Genomic DNA, 24,814 nt, shown 5'->3' with positions numbered 1-24,814 from the left:
AAGTAAGGGTGGCAGAATCTGTCCCCTTGTGCCTCTTATTGTGACTCTGGGTCCCTCTTTCCCAAAGGATTAGACTGAGAGACGGGCCTGAGTCCATCCCTCTTCCTGCATCTTCTCCATCTCACTGTAAAGTTATCGCAATGACATCCTAACAGTAGACAGCTCTGCCCATGCCACTTCTTCCATGGCCACTTGCCACCTCTTCCCTGCCTTCCTTACAATACCTCAATAATCCTATCCATGGCATTGCTGAAGCAAATTTCTTCCCACTGTTACATGTGAAAAGTGGCTGCTTTGGCCGATACAGTGAGGTTCAGGAATTGGGACTCATTCTGATCAGAGACCTGACTCTCAGGGAATGTGGGGCTGCAGAGAAGGTCTTCTCCTTCCTGGATTCCTAAGTGCTCTGAAGTAGCTGACCTGCAAGAACACACTATGCCAAATGGCTAGGCCAGCCAATATTGATTTTTTTTTAAATGAACCATCTAGAGGGATGCCATCTGGATTAAATAACAGAATACCACCCATGCTTCCAAATAAACAAAACTAATTCAGTCAATTTGGTTCCCTGTTCCTTCCCCTTGATTCTCATTTCTCAAAGTCGGGATGAGATTAATGAACCGTTTGCTGTACTCCTAGCAGGCCCTGCATTTCTCAATATGCCCTGATCTGCAGAACACCTTTAGCAATTGCCTGTCAGAACTTCAGCTGATAATACCGAAAGTTTGGGGGCAATTAATATTATCCTAAAATTCAGTCATTTCAGGTACTTGATTTCAAAATAAAAAGCAATTATCAGCATGACAAACCCAGACGGCTTTCTCTTTTATTTATTTAGTAAAGGGAGTCTACCTCCTACGCAAGTTGCCATTGGAGTGTTTATGTAAAGGCACTGAACTCTGTAGCAATGTAAGGCAAAAGATAATTCCTAAATAGCTCTAAGTCCTCAACACCTGAGAAAAACAACAGACCTTTTACATAACTGTGTTCAGTAAACAATATAACTGTGATCACACCCTGAACTGAAACCGACTAATTATAACAATATAACTGTGATCACACCCTGAACTGAAACCGACTAATTATAACACTTTGTACTTCATCTGAAGATTTCAGTGTGCAGGAATAGAAGAGCTGCTCTACCAGATCAGACCAGTGGTCCATATTGTCCAGTAATATCTCATCTCTGACAATGGCCCAGCACGAGCTGTTTCAGCACAAGAAACACCCCCATTATAACCTGTCTATAGGGGAAGTTACTTCCTGCTAACCTATCTATAAGGGAAGGCAGGAAGCTGTGAGAAGTTGGCAAAATTCCTTTCTGTCTTAACCAAGCATTCCTTCTGTAGCTGGGGCTAACATACCTTGCTGCGATTTAGCCCCCTGTAATCCTTGTGTTCCTGACTTACTGCTGCATTTCACTTTTCTCTACCTTCCCAAGTCTAGCTGGATGGCAGAGTTAAGTTTATGATTATGAAATTAAATAAAACAAGTTAAACCACACACAAAAATGGGCCCTGCAGTTTGAGGGTTTCTAGTTCTTACAGGTTTGCTACAGATGCGGAAACTGGGGCCCAGTTGGGTTCCATGATTTGCCCAAGATCACATAATGAATTAGTATCAGAGCTGGGAAAAGAACTCAGGTCTCCTCATTCCCAGTCGTCTGGGGCGGCTCTACCAATTTTGCTGCCCCAAGCAGTCGCCGCCGAATTGCTGCCACCCCAATGGCGGAGCTGCCGCCCAAAAGCCTCCACAGCGGGAAGAGCAGTAGAGCTGGCACCGAATTGCCGCCGTGGGACACGGACTGCCACCCCATTCTCAGTGCCACCCCAAGCACCTGCTTGGAAAGCTGGTGCCTGGAGCCGGCCCTGCCAGTCGGGTGCCGTACCCAAGGGCCACAATGCCAGTAGAGATACCCAGTGCTTCTCCCTCGACACGGTTATAAAAAAGACATTCTACCCTGAATACTTGAAATGTGGTTGTAGGTAGATTAGGGAGTGTGTTCTACTGGATGCTTATTTAATGGAAATCCGCCAGCTAGAGATAGTGTGTGATCAGTGGTTCAAAGCTTTTTGGGGACAAGTGGACCAGTTTACCAGACAAAGCCCTAGACTAGGCTAGCTGGTGTCTGCAGCCTCCCAATTGCTTGTACACCTCTAACCCACATCAGAGCTGGTGCTGCTTTTGGCTGGGTGAAGGAACTTTTAAAAGGCTTAAGCCAGCAGCCGTTGAGCTGTGTGATCTGCAAAGCATTTCAAGGTAGTCTACAGATTAAAGCAGATGAGAACCAGGCAGTAGAGGGTTGAAAGGGCAGGAGAGCAAGTCAGTCCACTGGGGAAACTTTCCCTTAAAAAGTGGTCCACAAAATGAAGGAGCTGAACTCCCATCCACCAGGCAAAATGGATTAGAGCACATGCAGTTGTGAGAGACAATGCCCCAAAGCCCAGCAGAAAAACTACAAGTGGGAGCTTAGAGTGACACTCTCAAATGTCTCTTCCCTGGGATGTATGTATCGGCAACCCCACAAAGCGGACGACATTTAAAGCTGACACTGAATCCTGATGGTTATACAAAAGGCATTATACGAAAGACCTCACTAAGGGTCACTTCAGCAGAATGGCAAAAGCTAACAGCTAAGGCAAGGTCCAGAAATGCATGGGCCTGGAGTCCAATATGGCAGCAAAGAGGTAACCGGGAGTGTTTGATTGAAGTGATATGTCCAGTAATTTACTCTGAAGCAATCAATAGACTGTGTTAAAAGTCTGATTGAGTCACTCAAAACTGGAGCTGAGTGAATAATGGATTTTTCAGTTCAGGAATGGAACCAAAAAAAAATCTGAAAACAAATCTGGTTTGATTCAAACTAAAATCAAAAACATTGTTTCGAATTGACCTAAACATTGTGTGTGTGTGTGTGTGTTTGTGTTTTTAATTGACCAAATATGAAAATGAAATGCCATTTCATAATGAAAAAGTCGAAACAAAACATTTTGAAATGGTCAAAATGAAACGTTTCGACATTTTTGGGGGGGAAAAGATCAGGTATTTTTTCAGCTGAAATTATATATCAAATTCAACCTGAATTCATAAATATTTCGGGGGCCCCAAAAATGCATTTTTTGGTGAAACTGTATTCCCTGAAAAAAAATTCTCTAGTTCTATTCAGAACATTTAAATGCCCCCATCATAGATCACTTCCTGAAACCTCTCTCAGTCTTTATGGCAAAAAATTTCCCTTCGTTTTGAGGAATCCTCTTCCACAAGACAGAGGCAACCAAATTGCAGCTATTTTCTCTTCCTCCCTCCTCCCCTTATTCTATTTGATTTTAAATAAATTGATACATAAAAGCACAAGACTTGCAGAGGATGCACAGCAATAATGCTAAGGTTGCTAGGAAACAAGTGGCCATTTGGGGGCTGAATGAATGAATGACAAGCATCAGTGCTGACAGAGGGGGAAGGAGGTGAGTCTGATTGACCATCAGCCAATGTCAAACTGCCCAAAAGATTTCACCAGTCCTGCATCCAGATAATAGGGGGGGATTGCGTTTGCTTCTTATGAGTCAAACAGCGAGTGGATCCGTGATGGGCAGTTTTACTTTATCCTGGCTATCAGGAACACTACAGAGTGAGATAATGGAAGCCTCTGAAGGACTGGGAAGACTTTCAAAGACTCTTTTGGTAACCCCATTCTTCAGCGCTGTCTAGGCAAAGCATAACATTTGCTGCCCAGACTTGCAGATGCTCAAAAGAACTAGAGCAGTGGTTCTCAAACTAGGGGCGCTGCTTGTTCAGGGAAAGCCTCTGGCAAGCTGGGCCGGTTTGTTTACCTGCCATGTCCGCAGGTTCGGCTGATCGCAGCTTCCAATGGCCACAGTTTGCCGTTCTCAGCTAATGGGAGCTGCGAGAGGCAGTGCGGGCCAAGGGACATGCTGGCCACTGCTTCCCACAGCCCCCATTGGCCTGGAGCGGTGAACAGCAGCCACTGGGAGCTGCGATCAGCCAAACCTGCGGACACAGCAGGTAAACAAACCGGCCCGGCCCGCTAGGGGCTTTCCCTGAACAAGCTGCACCCCTAGTTTGGGAACCACTGAACTAAGGGATCCCCCTTCTTGCAATGCTAATCATGCAGGAAGAGTTGCACTTTCAGAGGGCCTGGTAAGATGCACCACCAAATTCTGTAGGTGCAGTTCTTGGAGCATGGAATCCCCTTTATCTATACATGCAAACTGAGTTATTATTAATCTACCTGGCCATTTTATAAGCCACCTATCTGATTTGCATGCAGATATATGGATGAGTCCATAGATTGTGGCTTCTTTTTAAAAAGTTTATTAAAATCCAGGGGACGTTCTTCTCCACATTGAAACAGTTAAGTCAAACTTTGATCCCAAACTTCTTGGTGGTATCTCGTTAACTGGCTGCATATAATGAATGTGTCCAACAACAACAAGCAGGACACAGTAAGTTGAAAAATCCTGTGAAATAGACATCTAAAATAGTTGCCAGGTCCTTTAGTTTTCCACCCTAGAATTAGAGAGAAGGAGGTCTGCCAATCACATCGACAGTGATAAATACCAGTCACAAAGGAGACTCTGCACAGCTCTGCACGAAAGCCTTCATAATCTATAATGACCTTTTCATTCAAGTAAAACATTCTGTACAACAGTCACACAGCTGATTCTGACTACCTGGCTTCATGCAGATAGGGAGAGACAGACTCTGTTCTTTCTCTAATTAGGTTCTATCTTGCCAAAGGCTTTGCTGCTGGAATGTCTTCCATAAATTTCAGCAAAAGTAGCACCACTAAGGTCCCCATCAGCAAGGTAAGTGCTTAACTTCAAACATGTAAGTAGTCCCATTGAATGAAGTCAATGAGACTACTCAGATGCTTAAACTTAAATACATGCTTAAGGAAGGGCCTGCTGAATGAGATCAAAATTCTGTTTTCAGGAAGTTCCGTTCCAATATGCCTGCCTGATATCCTTCCATCCATCCATCCCACTGTCATCCACATGGTATCAGAGTGCCTCTCTAGAATCTGCTCCCCCTACATGTCTGGACTTTCCACTGGATTATCTGTGAGTGGCAATGGGGGACTGGAAGTCAGGATTTGTGGGTTTTAATCTCACTGGTTTACTATGTGGCCTTGAGCAATTTTTAAGAACAAAATTTGGAAACTCTTTTCTTCTATAAAAATGTTCTATATGTTACTTCTAGGTGAAATAGCTAACCTTGAAATCAGGAAAGCATGGAAATATCAGCTACCTACTGGTAGCTTTCAGAGGAACAGCCGTGTAAGTGAGCTGTAGCTCACGAAAGCTCATGCTCAAATAAATTGGTTAGTCTCTAAGGTGCCACAAGTCCTCCTTTTCTTTCTACTGGTAGCTGACAAGCGAACCTCTCAAAAACAAAAATCCCATGGCTGGAGATTTGTGGGGTTAAAACAAAAGTACATGCCTGAAGGGATGTGCTGTGTATAAAACTTTCCAGCATAGTGTAAAATGAGGGCCTGTGTTATATGGTTCATGAACAAATCCAATAAGAACAAAGGAAAAATAATTCATTTTTAAGTTATAAATGAGAGTGAGATTTGACCCCAGTGTTTGACATATCAAACCAAATGCAAAACACTGAACCAATAAGTATTTAGGACAGGTTTCAAATGTCCATACAAAGACAGAGAGTTGCATTATGCTATCTTTTAACATCTGAATGACAAGCAGGATTAAATAATTACTGAGTGAGAGAGAGAGCCATCTCCCATCAGAGAGCCTTTCACTGTTCTACCTGGATGAGACAAAATTAGCTACAACACAAAATAGTTTCCAGGAGATAATGTACTTTGGGGGAGCATTTCTGAAAGAGGATCCTTTCCAGTCACGTTTAAAGGGACACTTTTCACTTATTTGGACTACAAATTTTATTTTAAAACATTTTAAATGGCAACATAGGGAGTGAAGGTTCTCACAACATCTAACTCTGATAGGAATTAAAATGGTGGGGGGAGGGGAGTATTTTTTGTTTTCAATTCAAAGGAAACAGTCTGTCTTAGCATAAACATTTCTCTGCAGTGGGGGAAAGCCAATCAATGTATTTTATAATTATATGGTAAAAATGAGAAAGTAAGCAATTTTTCAGTAATAGTGTGCTGTGACACTTTTGTATTTTTATGTCTGATTATGTAAGCAAGTAGTTTTTAAGTGAGGTGAAATAAATCAGACTCCTGAAAGGGGAACAGTAGTCTGGAAAGGTTGAGAGCCACTGGTCTAAATGGACCATTAGCCTGATCAAATGTGGCCATTCCTAGTGAAATGCAAAAAGCCAACAACCAGCCTAGGGGGTGAAAAGTTTCTTAGGAAGTTTTAATACTTTTTCTTTTATTAATCAATAATGAGGAGGAGATTTCTGAAATATTCAAAGGAAGGGGAGAGAAAATGGAAGTAACACGATAGCACTCTAGGTATCAGCACTAGAATTCCCCTCACAGAAAAAGAACAGCAGCATAAGCACTGTGCTCTGTTACTGGCAAAGCAAAGCCAAAACAAATTTCATTAAGCAAAACACATTACCTCTCAGAATCAATTGCCAGGTTATAAATGTGACCTGTTCAATATTCATTAAAACACTGATTTCCAAAAAAATTTATAGAGTTGCATGGGGGGGGGGGGGGGAGAAGGAGTTTGTGCTTTTCCTGAAGTGATGAAGAGTCTGAGTCAAACCCCAAGTCAGTGACAGTCTTTCCATTGACCTGAACGGGCTTTGATCAGGCCCAAACTGACTAACTCCGGGGTGTAAGGCACATGTCTTGCAAGGAACTCTCCCGTCTGACATGAGTGTGAGTAGTGCACAAACCAAGGGCAGCATGCTGTATGGCCATTAGAACCCAAAAACTTCATTTGCTATATTAGAAAGTGAGTGAGAAGCAGAGATATTATCTTGGGTTGGGTGGCAGCCCCCAAAATGAAAACTGCTGTTCACAGAAATTGCCTGAGAGAGCTAGTTACCTCCCCTCTCTCCTCCCACCCAGCCAGGGAGAAAGGGATGTATTTGCTGAGGTGACCAGCCCACCAACCAGGAACTGAGATGAGGGCCTCCCCAGTGGTAAGAGAGCTAGGCAAAGCATTCTTCTAGGGGCCCACCTGAACAGCCTCAAAGAGAAAGCAGCCCTGTCTCATGTCAATCCCAGTGGAAAGAGAGGACAGGCAGAGAGTCTTCGGATACATTCAGCTTCATGCTTTTTCCCCTTCTCCATAATCCAACCATACAGATGTCAAGTGTTACACCAGGGGCATGATTCTCCTGTCATGAACACTGGTTTTCCCTCATGTAGCTCCAATCACCTCCATGAAGTTACTCATCATTTGCACCATTGCAAGTGAGAGGATACTCAGGTCCCCAAAGTGGAATTAGGCTCCCAACCCCCCACATTACATAGCTATCCCGCACTAACCTCAGTCTGATTCTGCAACTCACCACTCATCATCACGACGAAGACTTTTGAAACACTTATGCTCTCTGTTAGGCAACTCATTAGGGAAAGAATCCTTGGAAAATGAGTGCAAATGTATTTGATCTATTTGATTTTAATTGATAACTGATCTGTTCTGTGGACCTTCCCAGGCACCTCTCAAGAAGGTGTCTAAGCACTGTAATGCAGAGAACTTTTTCAGAGAAATGCTGCATTGAAAAATAAACTGAAATGCAAGCGATGGAGAAGATATAGAAAACAGATTTTAAGAAGACTGGAGCATTTAATTCTGGATGCCTCTCTCAATTGCTAGTGGAATTCTGCCTTCCCCTCAGAGTCAGCAGTGCAGATTCAAGGTCTATCAGCAGCAATCCCAAATTCCTACTCTCTGATAGTTGTTTGGTGGCCTTATGTGAAATGAGTTTGGTGGGGTCTCAATCCACACAAAACAGCACTGCCATCAGACTGACTGGCAACCTTGGGGCAGTCCCATCAAAGAGGCAAAGTGCTACATGAGCCACTGAGGTTGAACTCCTATCTCAGGACGACAGGAGGAACTTTAATTCAGGATGGGCTACCTTGGCAGGGAGAGAGAAAGCAGCCCTGTCTCTCCCCTAGGGATACCTCAATAAAAATAGGGAACTTCAGTTTCCAGGGCTGTCATTCCGGCATTTTACACTCGCACTGAATTGGCACAAAGCAATCACAGCGCTAATTTTCCGCTTAGGGACATCAGGTTTACGCCAGTGTCTCTGAACTGACTTTAGTGGTGTTATTCCTGGTTTACCTCAGTGTCAGGAAGAGGATAACCAGGCTCTTAATTTTTAGAATAAAAACCAAAAAATAATTTTTGAATAAAAACCTAGGAGCAGATCCTCAGCTGGTGTAAACTGACACCTGCCCTCCTCTCTCCCCATCCCTACCCTCAACTTAAACAGCTCCCTTAGGTGAGGATCTGACTTGTGGCGTATGATACAGAGCTTAGTAATGTTGTATTACACTACTGTGGGTTTGGCTGTGGTGGCTACACATTTATAAAAATAACAGCGCAAAGCTACCTAACCATGCATACTCAAGGAAACCCAAAACCAACTATTGCTGCAGTAACAATAACTTAACAATACAGGCAAACAGAAAAATCCTACATCCTGCAGCTTTGCAAATACACTATGTTATTATTGACCTCCTGCAGCTCTGTAGACAGAAGATCTGCAATGTACAGTATGCCGCACAGTTTCTCCTACCTCACATTAGCATCAAGTTCTTCCATCACAGGCAATAGGCATAGGTAGCCTATGGGAGTTCAGCGCCCATAGAAGAAACCTGGTCCTGGAGTGGAGACAATGAGAAAAGATAATTATAAGTTAAATGGTCTGACCATTGTTTGCTTCTCCCCATTGTGGAAATGCCCTTATATTGGCACCATTGCCCCTGTGCCCCTCTAGCCAGAGTTTGCTTGAAAACAAAATGAATAAATAACACACAAAAATAAAATCAACATGGCTTTAAAACCTTTTTACAAGAGAGGAATTACTTGCATTGCTCACATGGAGGAAATGTAGTTATTTATGATAACACTGAGATAAACAAACTTATGTTTGAGAGTGAGTCAAAAACAGGTTTAGCTAATCCTTTTATAGTTTTGTCTTTATTATCTACTCATATATAATCATAAGTGTGTATAGCACTTTAAAGACAAAGGGCAAAATCCTGGCTCCACTGAAGTCAATGGCAAAACTCCCATTCACTTCAGTGGGGTCAGCTTTCACCCAAAGACACTGGGATCAAATTTTGATCTCATTTACACTGGTGTAAATGTAACATGCACTGAGTCTTTGTCCCACTCTAGTAGCTGGTCCACATAGAAAGTTTATGGGCCTGCTACCACTCTTACCTAATGCATTTAGTTCTTTAACTCAAACAGTAGAGGCTTGTCATTTTAGATGAAGATAGCCCAGGTTCAATCCCTGCTTATGACCCAAGTTGTCATATAAATCAAGAGTAACTCAATTAAAGTCATTTACACAGTAACTGACCTGGAGCGATGTCACTGAAGGCAATTGAGTTACTCTGGATTTACTAGTATATCAGAGATCAGAATTTGGCCATGGGTCCTTTCCTCAAGGTACAATCTAAGGGTCAGATCCTACAAACACTTATTCACTGGACTAATCTTGCACTGTCTGGCCCAAGGTTAGGTAAGACACAGCATGGCAATGAGAGAGATTCTAGACCAGGGGATGGGAATGGGAGAGAGGCTTATGGGCCATCCCCATACTAATGAAATGAATGCTAAGACTCCCATTAGCTTCAATGGGAGCTGGTCCAGATCCTTAAGCACTTACTTGGCTGCTCTCTTTATACTTCATGTTGGTTCCCTTTTTTTTTTTTTAAATGTCTCTGAGTTAAACTGAGGCAGGAGAGAGGGGTTATTTGTATCTGTCTATTTGCTGAGCTCCTTCCCCATAACCTCCTGCCATCCAGTGCCTTTATTTATTCTATTTATTTGCAGATTTAGATCACACCAATAATCATATGTAGCTAGGCAGGAAAGAGGTTATTAAAAACAAACACAAACATTAATGCAGTAGGTGATGCAGTCGCAATCAGTCAATGTCGTGCTGCTGCCCAAAGCAGACCCCTGCCTTGAGGAGAGTAAATAAAACTCAGTGGAGCAATCAAAGGCTGCAATGAAGAAAAAAGGCCTCCCAGCCTGCCCTAGGACTATCAAACTCGCCTGTGGAACATCGTCAGTAGGAGCTGCTCCCTAAGGTGCAAGGACATCCAGCTGAGAACACTCAGTCACTGGTCATGGAATACTGAGTACCTTTCATCATGGCAAGAATACCCCAGTGGATCCACCTGCCATGCCATGATCTTGCCTAAAAGCCTCTCCTATAACTGAGGGGAGCTCGCACTTTGTAAGTTATCACTGTGGCCTATTGTTGCATCGTCTTGTGAGAGGAGACTGCTTCTCTTCTGTCTGTAGTTTCTGACCTGTGACTGCTGATCTTTGATGTTGCCAGCATTGTCTGTTCCATTTTGTTTGCAGATCATTGCTGTGTTTTGTTATAAAGCGTGATGAAAATGAAGGGCAAGGAAATGATTTTCCTTTCTAATTTCTCAGTATTCAGTAAGACAGATGATGCAATGCAGGAAAGATGAGAAATGTCAGGTTCTGGCCATTATTGTGTGAATGTAGCCAGGGCTTTTCCCTTCATCTACACTCCTGAGCAGTGGGCAGCCAGAATCCCACTCCCTGAACACAAGAGAGAGGAGGTGTGGAGTCAGCTGGTGGTTTGCAGGTAAAACGTGCAGAACACAGCAGCTGCAGCTCCTGCATTTGCTACCGACCTCCCACCTATTGACATGCTGCCCACCTCTATTCTCTGCAAACAGATCACCCCACCTACATTGCATGGCTGATACAGCTACAGTTTGGTTGGAAGCATAGACACAACCTGTGTATATTTTCCCACGTGACTCTTTCAGACTCCAGACCTGACCTGGGTGCACTGTCTGTCTCTGCCTTAGTGCTGCATTTTCAATTAAGTCACCTGTTTGCTGAAGATTTCCAATCATCATGAAAATAAAACAAAAATCTCATTCAAGAGAATACAACCCCCCAGCACAAAATACAAATATGGGAATTCACAGCGTGAAAGCTTATAACATGTATGTATCATATAGAACTGAGTAATCAAGATTCAGTCTCCTGGCAGCCCTCTGGGAGATAGAGCATGGCAGGATTTAACCAGATATTACACACACAAGCCCTCTGTACACTTGGGAAGTTCAAGTTCAACATGAACCCTGAAAGCCTTTCAAAATATCCCACAAGCCACTGCTTCAGGGAGCAATGTCTGAAACTACAGAGCTAGGTACCCAGAAGACTGTTTAACTGCATCAGCGGAGTACAATGCCAGTGTAACTATGGGGGAAATTCTGCAGCAGACCTCAATCCAGAACAGCATGCCTTGTGTGCACATGCTGCACACTGTTTACACTGGTGCTGTCCCACCAGTTCAGTTAGCAATGGTTCGATTACCTGGGGTAGATAAGGCCACACATGACAGCTCCAGTGACCAAGTTGTCCCATTTTATTTTCCTCTGCAAGTAAACTTCCACTGGCCTCAAAGGAATATTGCATAGATCCGAATCTCAAAGCTGAATTCTGCATTAGACCTCTGTTGAATAGTCCTTTTATAAAAACTAAGTCACAAAGATGTCTTTACCACTTACAGATGTCCCCTTAACTTAACACATTTCCCAGTCTGGTATATTTTTCACATGCTTTATTTCTATAAATAAAAGCAACATGATAAATCCATAACTATGGCCCCAATCCTGTGAGTGGCTCTACAAGAACAACCCCTTGCACCCATGCAAAATAACTGGAAAGATCAGTGTATCAATCTATAGGCTGGGGTTGAGTTGGCCAGAGGATGACAATTCCGTGTTGTGTCAACTTTTGCGGTTTCAAAATTTATTTTTGTTCCACATCGGAATGAAAGCAAAACCTCCCAAACATTTTCAACTTGTGTCAAAAGCCCCTCAAAAAGATCAGATTTTCAGTTCTCCCTCCCTATCTCTCATATGAGAAGTTACCTGAGAGTTCTTGACCTCAGAAACCCTCTGGATGAAAACTTTGTTAAAACCTATACCTCTCTGTGAAACATTTCAAGCTTTGGAGAAACAGCTTATTTCAATGAAAATATATTTTTGAAAATGTTCCCACCCACATCTAGCTGGGATGTTTAAAGAAGTAACTAATTTTCTTAAGGTTCTTTGAAAATCCCTGTCATAAATGAGAGACAAGGTGAGTGAGGTAATATCTTTTAGTGGCCTGACTTCTGTTGGTGAAGGAGACAAGCTTTTGAGTGACATAGAGCTCTTGTAGTTCAAAGTTTGTCTCTTCACCAACAGAAGTCGGTCCAATAAAAGAAATTACCTCACCTACCTTGTCTCTCTAATAGTCTGTGACCAACATGGCTACAACAACATTGTCATAAATGAGTAATATTTTTATTTTAAAAGAATAATAATACAAAAACAGTCAGTTGAAGAGGGTTGCAAACCTGGCTGGAAAAAGCAAGCAAGAAGGCTGGGTAAATTAGTTTCACTTTTTACATGAAGTTCACACCTTGACTTAATGTTAGCTTGAAATAGTTTTCCTATAGCATTGCAGAGTACAGCCACATGAATACATGGTACTGCTGTAATTATAAAGAAATGAATGATTTTCAACACATGGTAAACAAAATGTAGCATGCCCCAATGACTTTAATTGGTATGAATATCAATGTAATTTCTAATAGTATCAAAACTCCATCTTGAGTTAACAGAAATGAATATGCTTTTATGATAAACAATTTGCGTGTTTGCTACAGGTGACCCAGTGCAAAAAAAATGGGACTAATTTCTAGGATCATGTCTTCAAAATACATTGTAAACTCTTCCAGGCCTCAATTGGAGTTATAGAGTTTAAGGCCAGAAGGGACCATAGATCATCTAGTCTGACCTCCTTTTTATCACAGGTCACCCAGCACCCACACACTAAACCCAACAACTGAAATTAGACCTAGAATTAGGGTCTCTCTCGTTATAAGTTTACAGAAAGCTTAACAGAGTGTCACTGCTATAGTGCTACTACTAACGCAAACAATAATGATATACAGTTTCTTGGGATCAATGGAAAGAGAATGGGAGTTCTTAGACAGACACCCTGGAAATGACGCTGGAAATTTACTGGTTTCAGAGGAACAGCCGTGTTAGTCTGTTTTCGCAAAAGAAAAGGAGGACTTGTGGCACCTTAGAGACTAACCAATTTATTTGACCATGAGCTTTCGTGAGCTACAGCTCACTTCATCGGATGCAGCATCGGATGTAGCTCACGAAAGCTCGTGCTCAAATAAATTGGTTAGTCTCTAAGGTGCCACAAGTATTTTAAAAGTCATTACTGTCTTATTTTTACTGAAATCTCCAAAGAGAAAAAATCTGAAAGGATTTACCTTTATTCTTTAGAACTTGCCCTCTGTCACAGACAAGGAGGGAGGAATCTGGTCTTTTGCTACACAGACAAAAAGTGGCTTTAGTAGCTAAAGTAGCTACTAAAAATTGCTTTCGTAGCAGGAAGTTTCAGAATTCCTTCACTGTAATCCACACTGGTTACAATTCTAAATCAAAATGTAAGTGTGGGTGCGTGTAAGGGATAAATAGTTACCTACTTGTGATACTCTTGCCCCCCCATGTCGCTTTGCTAGAGCAGCAACTAAGAAATTAATTGGGAATCATTTTGAAACATGCAAAGCTCACAGTTTCAGTACAATGAGAGTCATCATAGATCTGTGATCTCTCAACATAACCAGATCACAATGAAGAAAATTCTCACCAGAGTAAATGATTCTTCAGTCCCAAATAGTTTGAGCCACATTTAAATTGTTCACAATATTTTTAAAGTATATTTACTTATTTTTTTATTTGTATGACCATAGTACCTAGGATCTTCAGTAATAGGCCCCTCATTGTGGAAGGTGCTGTACAAACACAGAACAAAAAAGACAGTCCCTGCTCAAACAACAGTTACTTCTGCCCTTTTTAGTTCTCGTTTGAATTTTAACTTCAGGCATTGGTAAACCTTTAAATATGCAAAGTCCATCCAAAATTGTTAACTGCCTTCAAAAGTATACCTCCTACATGAAGATGATTTTCGGTCTGTAGTTTGTGGGGAGGAAAAATAAGATATCCGACATTAAGGTCCAATCATACTTTTTTCAAAGAAAGCTTCAAATATTTAAAACTTACAATTTATAATAAGAAAAAGTCACACCTAGCATGGCAACTAATCTACCAAGGTGGAGCTAGGACCATAAATATCTTAATAAGTAAGTCATCAAAACCCAGAAGTTATCCTGAAAATGCAAAATGAGCCTTAACTGTAGTGCTGCTATCCTGATAAATAAGATTCACATAAATAAAAGAATACAGCATTTCACTGAGCTGAAAATCAGACTTTTTCCTGAGTAAACAGCACATTTTTCAGACATATTCTATATCTATAATTGGATAATTCATCCAGTCAGGAAATAATTTATTTTTCCCCATCAAAAACTTTGATGAAAACACTTTTTTTTTCCCCCATCAAAAATTGTCTTCCACTTTTTGGGGGTTTTCTTAGAAAAACTGAAAACCAAAAACTTTTCACTTAAAGCAGAAAAATTTAGAATTTCAGCTGGCAGGATTTAAGTTCCTCAATGGCAACCCAATTTTTTTGGTGAAAGGGAAAGTTTTTGTTTAAAATATTTGTTTTGTCAAAAAGCCATTTTCCATAAACAAAAGTTTTAATGGAAAATTTTTGACCAACTCTAATAGATCAGTGTATGCATGTAAACATGCATTAGAGACATATTCATTCATGGTACACCCACACCTTTAATACTGTATGCAGTTCTGGCCTCCGCATCTCAAAAAAGATATATTACAATTGGAAAAGGTACAGCAAAGGGCAACAAAAATAGTTAGGGTTATGGAACAGCTTCCATATGAAGACTGGACTGTTCAGCTTGGAAAAGAAATGACTAAGCAGAGAAATAATAGAGGTCTATAAAATCATGAATGATGTGGAGAAAGTGAATAAGGAAGTGTTATTTACCCCTTCACATAACACAAGAACCAGGGGTCACCCAATTAAATTAATAGGCAGCAGGTTTAAAACAAAGGAAAGGAAGTACTTCTTCACACTACACACAGTCATCCTTTGGGACTCGTGGCCAAGGGATGTTGTGAAGTCAAAAAGTATAACTGGGTTCAAAAAAGAATGAGCTACTTTCATGGACGACAGGTTCATCAATGGCTATTAGCCACAATGGTGAGGGATGCAACCCCATGCTCTGGATGTTCCTAAACTTCTGGGGGGAGGGATAGCTCAGTGGTTTGAGCTTTGGCCTGCTAAACCCAGGGTTGTAAGTTCAATCCTTGAGGAGGCCATTTAGGGATATGGGGCAAAAATTGGGGATTGGTCCTGCTTTGAGCAAGGGGGTTGGACTAGATGACCTCCTGAGGTCCCTTCCAACCCTGATATTCTATGATTCTATGACTGCCAGATGCTGGGGCTGGATGACAGGAGCTGGATCACTCAGTAATTGTCCTGTTTTGTTGATTCTTTCTGAAGCACCTGGCATCAGCCACTGTCAGAAGACAGGATACTGGGCTAGCTGGAACACTGGTCTGACCCAATATGGTCATTCTTATGTTCTTATCCGTATGATAAATTGTGGAATTGTGTGGGAAATTAATTTGTCATACACCTTTTACAATCTTACCCATGTTCTGCCCTCTAATCTATTCCCGCCCAAGACACATTCCAATATTCCTAACTTCTGAACACCTTGAAACAGTTTGTCTCCCTCTCCCCCATTTTAAATCCAACTTTCACAGAAATGTTACCTTTCCCCCATAAATGTGGAAACAGACAACATTCAGACCTGAACCAGTGACAGGTTTCAGGTCCGATATCTCTCAACTTTTCAGGGCTAGGAACATCATCAGTCTTAGACCCCCAAAAAGGACTGATTAGTGACGTTCTAATGGATACAGCACTTCCAGCTAGCCCTGAAAGGTCCTGATGTACAGGGCCTTAAAACAGTGACTTCAATAGCTATTTCTGGTCATTCTTTAGAGGTTTCTAAAATAGGACTAGTTATCATTTTTCTCTCACTCTTAGTCCAATGCAGTTGGCTCACTGCATCTAGAGACCCTTGGAGGATATGAAAAGAGCATCAATAATATTTTTAAAAATTCTTCCGAACAGTTTTACTGTAAAACATACAACACACGTAGAATACAATGTGGTGTGGTATTAAAGGGTTTAATTGATGCTCATTTAGCATGACCTTCTCTGTCGCTCATGGATAATGTGTCCTTTCCAACTCGTGCCAATCATATACCCCACACTCCATTATGTATTCTGCTATATACAGAAAGTATCTCTTCTGTTGTCCCTTACAGAGATTCCCTTGTTGGCATGATAGAGCCCTGTGCGTTCCTGTAGCCCTGCCAAAGTAGCTTCTTCTTCCAAATGTTTAATTTATAATGGATCATGAGCAGTGTTTCTGCATTACGGAATCTGCTCCCCCTGCCAAGAGAAATGGTTATAGAAGCCAAGATCACCTTCTGCCTTCTCTCATGTAGCCAAAATTCTATCTACCTCGAGCTGCCAGTGAACAAGCCATGCTTAACCTGATCCAGGAAGAATGTATCTTTTCCAGATCCTGACTCCAGTTCCACCACATTTGCACGCCCTCCTCTTTCAGACATCTTGCTGCTGGTTTGCATTGAGTCAGGGCTGGGTTGCATCTCTTCCATCTGTTGGGTACTCCTGTCTAAATGAGTCTTGTTTTATTTTAGATGGGGGACTTCCAGACTGTCAGAAACTGTAATGAAACAGTAAAGACCCACTCATCTGAGTGATCCACTTAACGACAACAGCTAAGGAGTCATCTTTCCTACTGCCCTGAGCCAACGCTCAGGAAAATGTTACTCCTGAGCATCTACCACCTAGGGGTTAAAGTTCTACCTCCTCTCTGGATCTAGCCACTAAGAAGAGTGAGATCTCTCCCTGCTTGGCTTGTGAGGTGAAAGCTCCTCCTCCTGTTTTAATCTACATTAACTACTGCTGCCACCTAAGAGCACAAAGTAAATGCTTTGTCCCTAATCCTCACAGGCTGCAAAGGAGACTGACACTGATTTGGGGGAGGGGGGCTGAAACAAGTGTCAAGTGTGGGCAAGAGTACCTTGGGGACAGTGTTGAGGTCATCAGAACCCACTCAGCTGGCCAAAGCAAGACCCACTGCTGAGTTAATCATCGGTCTCACCCATCCAGTACCATGGCAGCCCCCACCCCACTTCACCCCCTCTCCAATGCAATTTGCATCAGCCCCATTGGGGGAAGGATGCAGAGGGAAGTTCAAGACGGGAAATATTTGGAAAAATAAATATATCTTCCCTAACAAACAGCCAATTTACAAGAAACCACAGGAAAGCTTTATTCAGAGCCCTTAAGAAATACAAACTGTCTTCTCAAAGACTGTAAAACAGAGAGAGAGAGAGAGACAGAGAGTCCTGCCCAAACCAATCATGTTTTGTCAGGAGTGCCTCTTACCTCTCCACCAAAGTTATTTGGTTTGCTGCAGCAAGCCTGGTTGCTCCTACCAATAACTGCCCCTTAGTAGCATGGGTATGCCTGGCAGAGAACAAAATGTCCTACCCACCACACACAACAGTAATAGCTGCGCAAATCCTGCCAGATATTTCTCTTGAGAGCTACTGATTAAGTGAGACACTGCTACATTCTGGATCCAATTTCCTTCCATCCCACTCAAGCCCTTCTAATTCCACATTCTGTCACTCCTGAGATGCTGACAACAGAAGTGTTGAATCACGTTACTGAAAACTTACACCTGAGTTTCTTGCTTGTTGGGCTATGCACCTTGATCATTTCAGACACGTTAAAGAGAGCAGGCTTTCCCGCTCAGTGGGGAGTCTCAAAACTCATTTTCATTTGAACTAGAGGTGGGCTGCAGCTGCAACATTCAGACAGATCTAGATTTTACCTCCCTCTAAAAGTTTAATTCAAGGGGAGCTAGAGATGAAGGGTGGTCTTGTGGTTAAGGCACTTAATCTCTCTGGGAATCAGTGGAAAGAAAGATAATAACCCTCCTTCTCCACACCTTTTGTTTGGCTTGTCTATTTCAATTGTAAGCTCTTTGGGACTGGGATTGTTGCTTACTATGTGTTTGTACAGCACCTAGCACAATGGAGCCCCAGTCCTTCGCTGAAGCCTCTGGAGTCACTGAACCACAAATAACAAACATTAATAATGTTTGGATCTGGGGTTTTGGTTCAGCTCCCTTATCAATGTAGAGGCCAGCTGCAAAACTAAAGGTGGGACTGAACCAGCAGTCCTATGTCCCCATCCTCACCACACTCAGGGCTAGTCTACACTAGAAGCGCTACAGCGGCGCAGCTGCATCTGGTGATGATGCTCTATGCCAACGGGAGAGAGCTCTCCCACTGACGTAGCACTGTTTACACCGGCGCTTAGGTTGGCGTAACTTATGTCGCTTGGAAGGGTGGGGTGGTTTTCTCACATACCTGAGCAGCATAAATTATACCGACATAACCTGTAGTGTAGACAAGCCCATAGGGTTTGGGGGTGTGATTTGAGTTCAAGTCCTTCTCTAGCTCTAACAGAGAAACAGAAGGTGGAGATGACTGAGGCATGTGAATAACCTCACAACCCTCTCCCCATCTTCCCATTACAGGAGACTGAAGCTGTGGGCTAAGGCTCACCTGTCCCACTCCCTTAAGACCTTTCTTTTGAAACGTCCCCACTAAATTATTTTTCACTTTAAAAAACAAAACACCTAAGTTCTACTTGTGATCACACAAAAAAATAGTCATCCCATAGCAACAAGTGAATGGATGCAACTTAGCTTCCTGTTTTCTCGGGCCCATTCCCCCAGCACAGAGAATATGGGGCAAGAATTCTGAGACTGTACACTAGACGCATAAGAAGCATCTTACAGGCCGATGTAAAGTTGGAATTAATACTGCACTGCTGTGCTGTCAACTGCCAAATCTCAGCGCGTCATCAACTGAAGTCTTTCCACAGGCATATTCAAATTCTCATACCTGGTTGCAGAAATCTTTGCTTTTTGTTTGTGTGCACAGATATATAGATCTAATATGTGCTTGTCACAGTTCCCTCCCCACTCTGAACTCTGGGGTACAGATATGGGGATCTGCATGAAAGACCCCCTAAGCTTATAGTCCACCAGCTTAGGTTAAAAACTTCCCCAAGCCACAAATTCCTTTCCTTGTCCTTGGCAGTATTGCTGCCACCAATAAGTGATTTAAACAAACATTCAGGGAGAGGCCACTTGGAGTCCTATCCTGCCCCCAGATATCCCCCCAAGCCCCTTCACCCCCTTTCCTGGGGAGGCTTGAGAATAATATACCAACCAATAGGTTAACAAGGTGAGCACAGACCAGACCCTTGGGTTTTTAGGACACTAAAAACCAATCAGGTTCTTAAAAGAAGAACTTTATTATAAAAAAAAAAAAAAAGTAAAATAAGCACCTCTGTAAAATCAGGATGGAAGGTAATTTTACAGGGTAATAAAAAGATTTAAAACACAGAGGATTCCCCACTAGGCTCAACTTCAAAGTTACAAAACAAGAATAAACCTCCCTCTTAGCATAAGGAAAATTCACAAGCTAAAACAAAAGATAATCTAATGCATTTACTTGCTATTACTTACAATTTCTTGTAATTTTAGATGTATCATTTCAGTAGGAGCTGGTTATCTGCTTGGTTTCTCTCTTTGTCCCAGGAGGGAACAGAACAAAAGAGCACATTGGTCCTTCTGGTCAGGTGCCAACTATGTTAATGGAACTGATTAACCCCTTACAAGTAAGTGATTCTGTACCTCTGGCCAGGGGGGATTTGATGTACTGCATACATAAAAGGTTGTTACCCTTCCCTTTATGGCAGGTTTCAGAGTAACAGCCATGTTAGTCTGTATTCACAAAAAGAAAAGGAGTACTTGTGGCACCTTAGAGACTAACCAGTTTATTTGAGCATAAGCTTTCGTGAGCTACAGGTCCGATGAAGTGAGCTGTAGCTCATGAAAGCTTATGCTCAAATAAATTGGTTAGTCTCTAAGGTGCCACAAGTACTCCTTTTCTTTTTCCTTCCCTTTATATTTATGTCAGTGCTAATGATAGAAGAAATATTTCCCGCAATTTCATGATTTTATCCTTTAAAATCATGAATTTGAGAGAGGTTTATTTTCAAGTTTTCATTAGGGATGATAGGATAAAAACCTCAAACACTCCCTGCATTTGCAGCTAGACATGGGATTCTTCTTCATTTTCTGTGCTGAATTCTGGTTTATTATAATGTTGCTATGCACTGCTAAAGAGCTGCTGTGTTTCACCCCAAAGGTGTCTGCATTCCACTGACACATGACAGGATACCTGTGTGTGTATCATCCTAAATTTGTTAAAGAGCTCTGGATGGGAAGCAAATCTATACATGTAATGTGGTTAATTGTTATTATTACTTAATATATTCCAAAATCCACCACTATTACTGTTTGAAAATTATTATTAAACAGTAGTCAAACTGCTCTAGCATATATGTGGATGCAGAAAAGGTAGATGCTGGATATCTTTCCAGTGATCATATCAAGATCCAACTGCCAGACTGAGCTTGTGAATATTTTAGAAAGACCAGGATGTAAAAGGCTTAACTAGTGAAGGGAGGAAAGAAGAGAATGTTGAGTGCAATGAAAGTATGTGTGATGATAACAGAGACATAGAGAGACATTCTACTAAATTCTTTTGTTTGCACTCATGCAGACTATTATTGTTCCCTTATCAACAACAAGGAATAAAAGGGACATTACAGTGCAGCTTTCCAATGAGTCGGCCTTTGCTGGAAAGTCATAAGGAAACTAAAGAGCTACTGTATGGCATTTTGGTTCACTGACATTTGTCATAAACTTTATCTGTAGTTCATTGTAAATTTCCCCTCCTTTGTATAACCAGAGTAACTGGATGGCATTGCAAGGTGAATTGCAAGAACATCCATGCAGAAAAACATATTCAACAAATCAAACAAAAGACAGGTAGTAACTGTAGTCAATTAAATGTATTTCGTTGTTTAGCTGGAAAAGAAAACACCCACTGCAGAAATGTGGAATGAACGAATTAAGAGAAATGGAAACACTCACTAGCTTAAAAATCTAATGGCAGGTACTGAAGGAAAGATGGAGCAAATGAGATGGACTGAGTAAAATAAATGACTGATAGCACTTTTATTACATCAGTACCGCAAGTATACGTACTATAACCCAAGGCTTACTGCAGTTCAGTGCAGCTGTATGTTGTTATCTTGTATAGCTGAGAACCTCAGGGTTTAGCTGATCACCATATTTGGGGTCGGGAAGGAATTTTCCTCTAGGGCAGATTGGAAGAGGCCCTGGAGTTTTTTCACCTTCCTCTGTAGCATGGGGCACAGGTCACTTATTGGAGGATTCTCTGCTCCTTGAAGTCTTTAAACCATGATTTGAGGACTTCAATAGCTCAGACATAGGTGAGAGGTTTTTCGCAGAAGTGGGTGGGTGAAATTCTGTGGCCTGTGTTGTGCAGGAGGTCAGACTAGATGATCATAATGGTCCCTTCTGACCTTAGTATCTATGAATCTATGAAAACCTTGCTATTATCAATTACCTGTAATAAATTATTATTTGGTAAAACATATATTTAAAATGAACTTTACTCAGAGACAGCCTTGTGCCAGAGGTTAGTATTGCAAAAGGCATACTTGGCCAAATGCTGCTCCCCCCAGCACAGATGTGAAGGTGGAGTAATAAAATTGCCTCCAGATTTACACCAGTATAATCAAGAGTAGAATCTGATCTATTGTCTATAAAGCAACACTTCTTACTAGTCAACGCTGGCTAGAGAACAGAGGGAGCAAGCCGGGGAATCTCTCACTTAGACTGGGGAAAGCATCCATCCTGTCATGGAACACAAGTTGTGATAAAGTTCCTCCTCTGCCTTGGTGGGTCCTGTGCTTATTGGCAGATTTGCTCGCCTCAGAGATTTACAGCAGCCCTCAGTTTGGCCACTTTTGCTAGTGGCTCAAACCTGCTGTTCACTCAGTTATCCTCATCACTGGCCAGCATCGGGAAATGGAAGGAGAACCATCCCCGCAGTCTCTGCTGATCCACCTACTGGGTCGGTGGACAGCCAGGGACCTGGTGGGACCCACAGTCCAGGACAACTCCTCCTGTATCCAGTAGGGAATTGTGGGGATGGGGGGAACCCAGGCCCACCCTCTACTCCGGGTTCCAGCCCAGGACCCTGGGTTCACAGCTGTCTATAGTGTTTCTTGTAACAGCAGTGTGACAGCAACAACTCCCTGGGCTACTTCCCCATGGCCTCCTCACAACACCTTATTTATCCTCACCACAGGACCTTCTTCCTGATGCCAGAAAGCATCCTCAGTCCTCTACCAGCACACCTTCTCACTCTCAGCTCCTTGCGCACCCCCCACTGACTGAAGTGAGGTCCTTTTTAAACCAGGTGCCCTGATTAGCCTGCCTGTCTTAATTGATTCTAGCAGCTTCTTAATTGACTCCAGGTGTCCTAATTAGCCTGCCTGCCTTAATTGGTTCCAGCAAATTCTTGATTCTTCTGGAGCCGCCCCTGTTACCTTACCCAGGGAAAAGGGACCTGCTTAATCTGGGGCTAATATATCTGCCTTCGATCACTCTCCTGTAGCCATCTGGCCCAACCCAAACTGTCACAAAGTATGTTGTTCTAAGTGTCACGAGAGATCAGTCCAACAATTGCCACACTTGAAAGAATAGTTAACGAAAATGTTACCCTAGTGCTGATTTGAAATAGAAAGAGCCCAGAGTCACCCACAGTCCAGCCATTTTAAAATGTATTATTACTGTTGTTATTATTACTAGTCTCCCTTCAGGCTGTGCAAGCAGTACCTGTCTCCTTTCCTTTTCAGTTACAGATTGATTTACACACTGTGTCAAAAGCCCCCCTTCATAGCTCTGCCTCATCAGTGCCAGAAAGAGGAACAAAGAGTCAAAGCAGATCACAATCTTGAAGGAGTCCTGATTTCACTTTCCACAGGAGCACAGACTTCACTGCAGAGAGCATGATATAGCTGTATCTTAATGACAATGATAGCTTAGCTCATGTTTGCACTTTCCCTCCTATTAGCACCATCACCAGTTTCTGGCCATTTTCTTTACTCACAGTATTGGAAGCATACCCCTTTCCATCAAGATGCCATGCATGACTGCAATTTTGTAGTGCTGTAATAATGTTATCCTGGCTCCTTTGTTATCATTATTATTTGTTATTTGCATTACCATAGCATTTAGGATCCCTAATCATAGAGCAGGACCCCATTGTGCTAGCCGTTGTACAAACACAGAACATTTCTATCTTTGTCACAAGCTAGATTAAGAGCTTGGCAACCAAAAGAAGGAAATAAGCTCAAGACCTTTGGCTTGATTCTGTGAGGTGTCAATCATCTTCTTTGAGGTTCTAGAGTTCACTGAGTTGAGTGGGAAATGACAATACTTAGCTTCTCATCGGTAGGGTGACCAGATGTCCTGTTTTTAAAGGGACAGTCCTGGTTTTGGGGACTTTTTCTTATATAGGCACCTATTACCCCCCACCCCCTGTCCCGTTTTTTTTCACAGTTGCTATCTGGTCACCTTACATGGGACCAGGCCCTTGGAAATATCTTACAACAACTCATTCTGAGTAATGACTTCAGTGGAACTAAACTGAATTACACCTGTTGAGGTTCTCTGGCCCTATAGCTTTCAAAAAGAACATTGTCAAATAATTTAAGCTCAAAGTTTGAACTGTTTAAAATTAATTTCTTCTTGCAGCCGTGTTGGTGCCAGGATATTAGAGCGACGAGGTGGGTGAAGTAATATCTTTTACTGAACCATTATCTGTTGGTGAAAGAGATAAACTTTCGTGCTGCTTCTATTCTGTGTAAGTGTGAAACCTTGTCTCTTTCACCAACAGAAGTTGGTCCAATAAAAGATATTATCTCACTCACCTTGTATTTCTAAAATGCATTTATTAATTTTGGATGACCAACCTGATAATTGTGTGTTTTGGGGCATGATTGAAAGGACAACTTTGCAGCAGAAGTTATCTTACAGTTGCTTTCCCTAAGAATTCTTCTGACACCGCTCTTGTTGAACTGTAAAACTGCATGGCCTCAATGCTAAATATTCTGCATCCTCACTGGGTTTTTGGTTTTTGAATGGATCTTAGCATTCAGTTGAGATAAATCCCCAAAGCTCTGAACCATGGTACATGCAACTAACCAAACAGACTCACACTTGTGCTACCATTTCTTCACCCTCCATTAAAAGGATTCTTCAGACAGAAAATTGGGTGAGCATAATCTTACAAACCCATTCTGTTTATAGTTCACTTTATTTAAACTAAAGAGGGGTGGGGAGGGTTAGCTGATCAGGGAGCTAAAATGATCACGAACTCCAAACAGAGCATGTTTTTCTCCAGAGCTATACCAAATAAAGAGAAAAATACACAGAGGTCTGTGGCAGCTGTTAAGAAGTTCATGTCAGTGGATAAAGGTAAAAAATGTGTAAGCAGAAACTGTGTGGGGTATTTTTAATGAAACTTTCTTACCATATACTTCTCTGATCCTCTCTAAGAATAGAGATCCTTCCAAATGTTTTCATGGCAAGGACTGTTGTTCAG

The 24,814-nt window shown here is 42.0% G+C and overlaps 1 protein-coding gene across 4 annotated transcripts in view; it reads right to left on the bottom strand.

Annotated features, from left to right (window-relative positions):
- The window catches only part of HTR4 (5-hydroxytryptamine receptor 4), a 212,600-nt gene that overhangs the window by 138,147 nt on the left and 49,639 nt on the right, over positions 1 to 24,814 (bottom strand). For all 4 annotated transcript variants that reach the window (XR_012669597.1, XR_007358115.2, XM_048861979.2 and 1 more), the window contains exon 2: positions 8,716 to 8,800. Coding sequence is in view for 2 of the 4 variants with exons in the window: in XM_048861979.2 (XP_048717936.1) it covers positions 8,716 to 8,741 (26 nt within the window). In the remaining 2 variants the exon portion in view is untranslated. The remainder of the gene's footprint in view (positions 1 to 8,715; positions 8,801 to 24,814) is intronic.

The sequence above is a fragment of the Caretta caretta genome, chromosome 8, assembly GCF_965140235.1.
Source record: "Caretta caretta isolate rCarCar2 chromosome 8, rCarCar1.hap1, whole genome shotgun sequence".
Classification (NCBI taxonomy): Eukaryota; Metazoa; Chordata; order Testudines; family Cheloniidae; genus Caretta; species Caretta caretta.
Note: the sequence above shows the minus strand (reverse complement) of the source record. Positions and strands in the feature narration are given on the sequence as shown.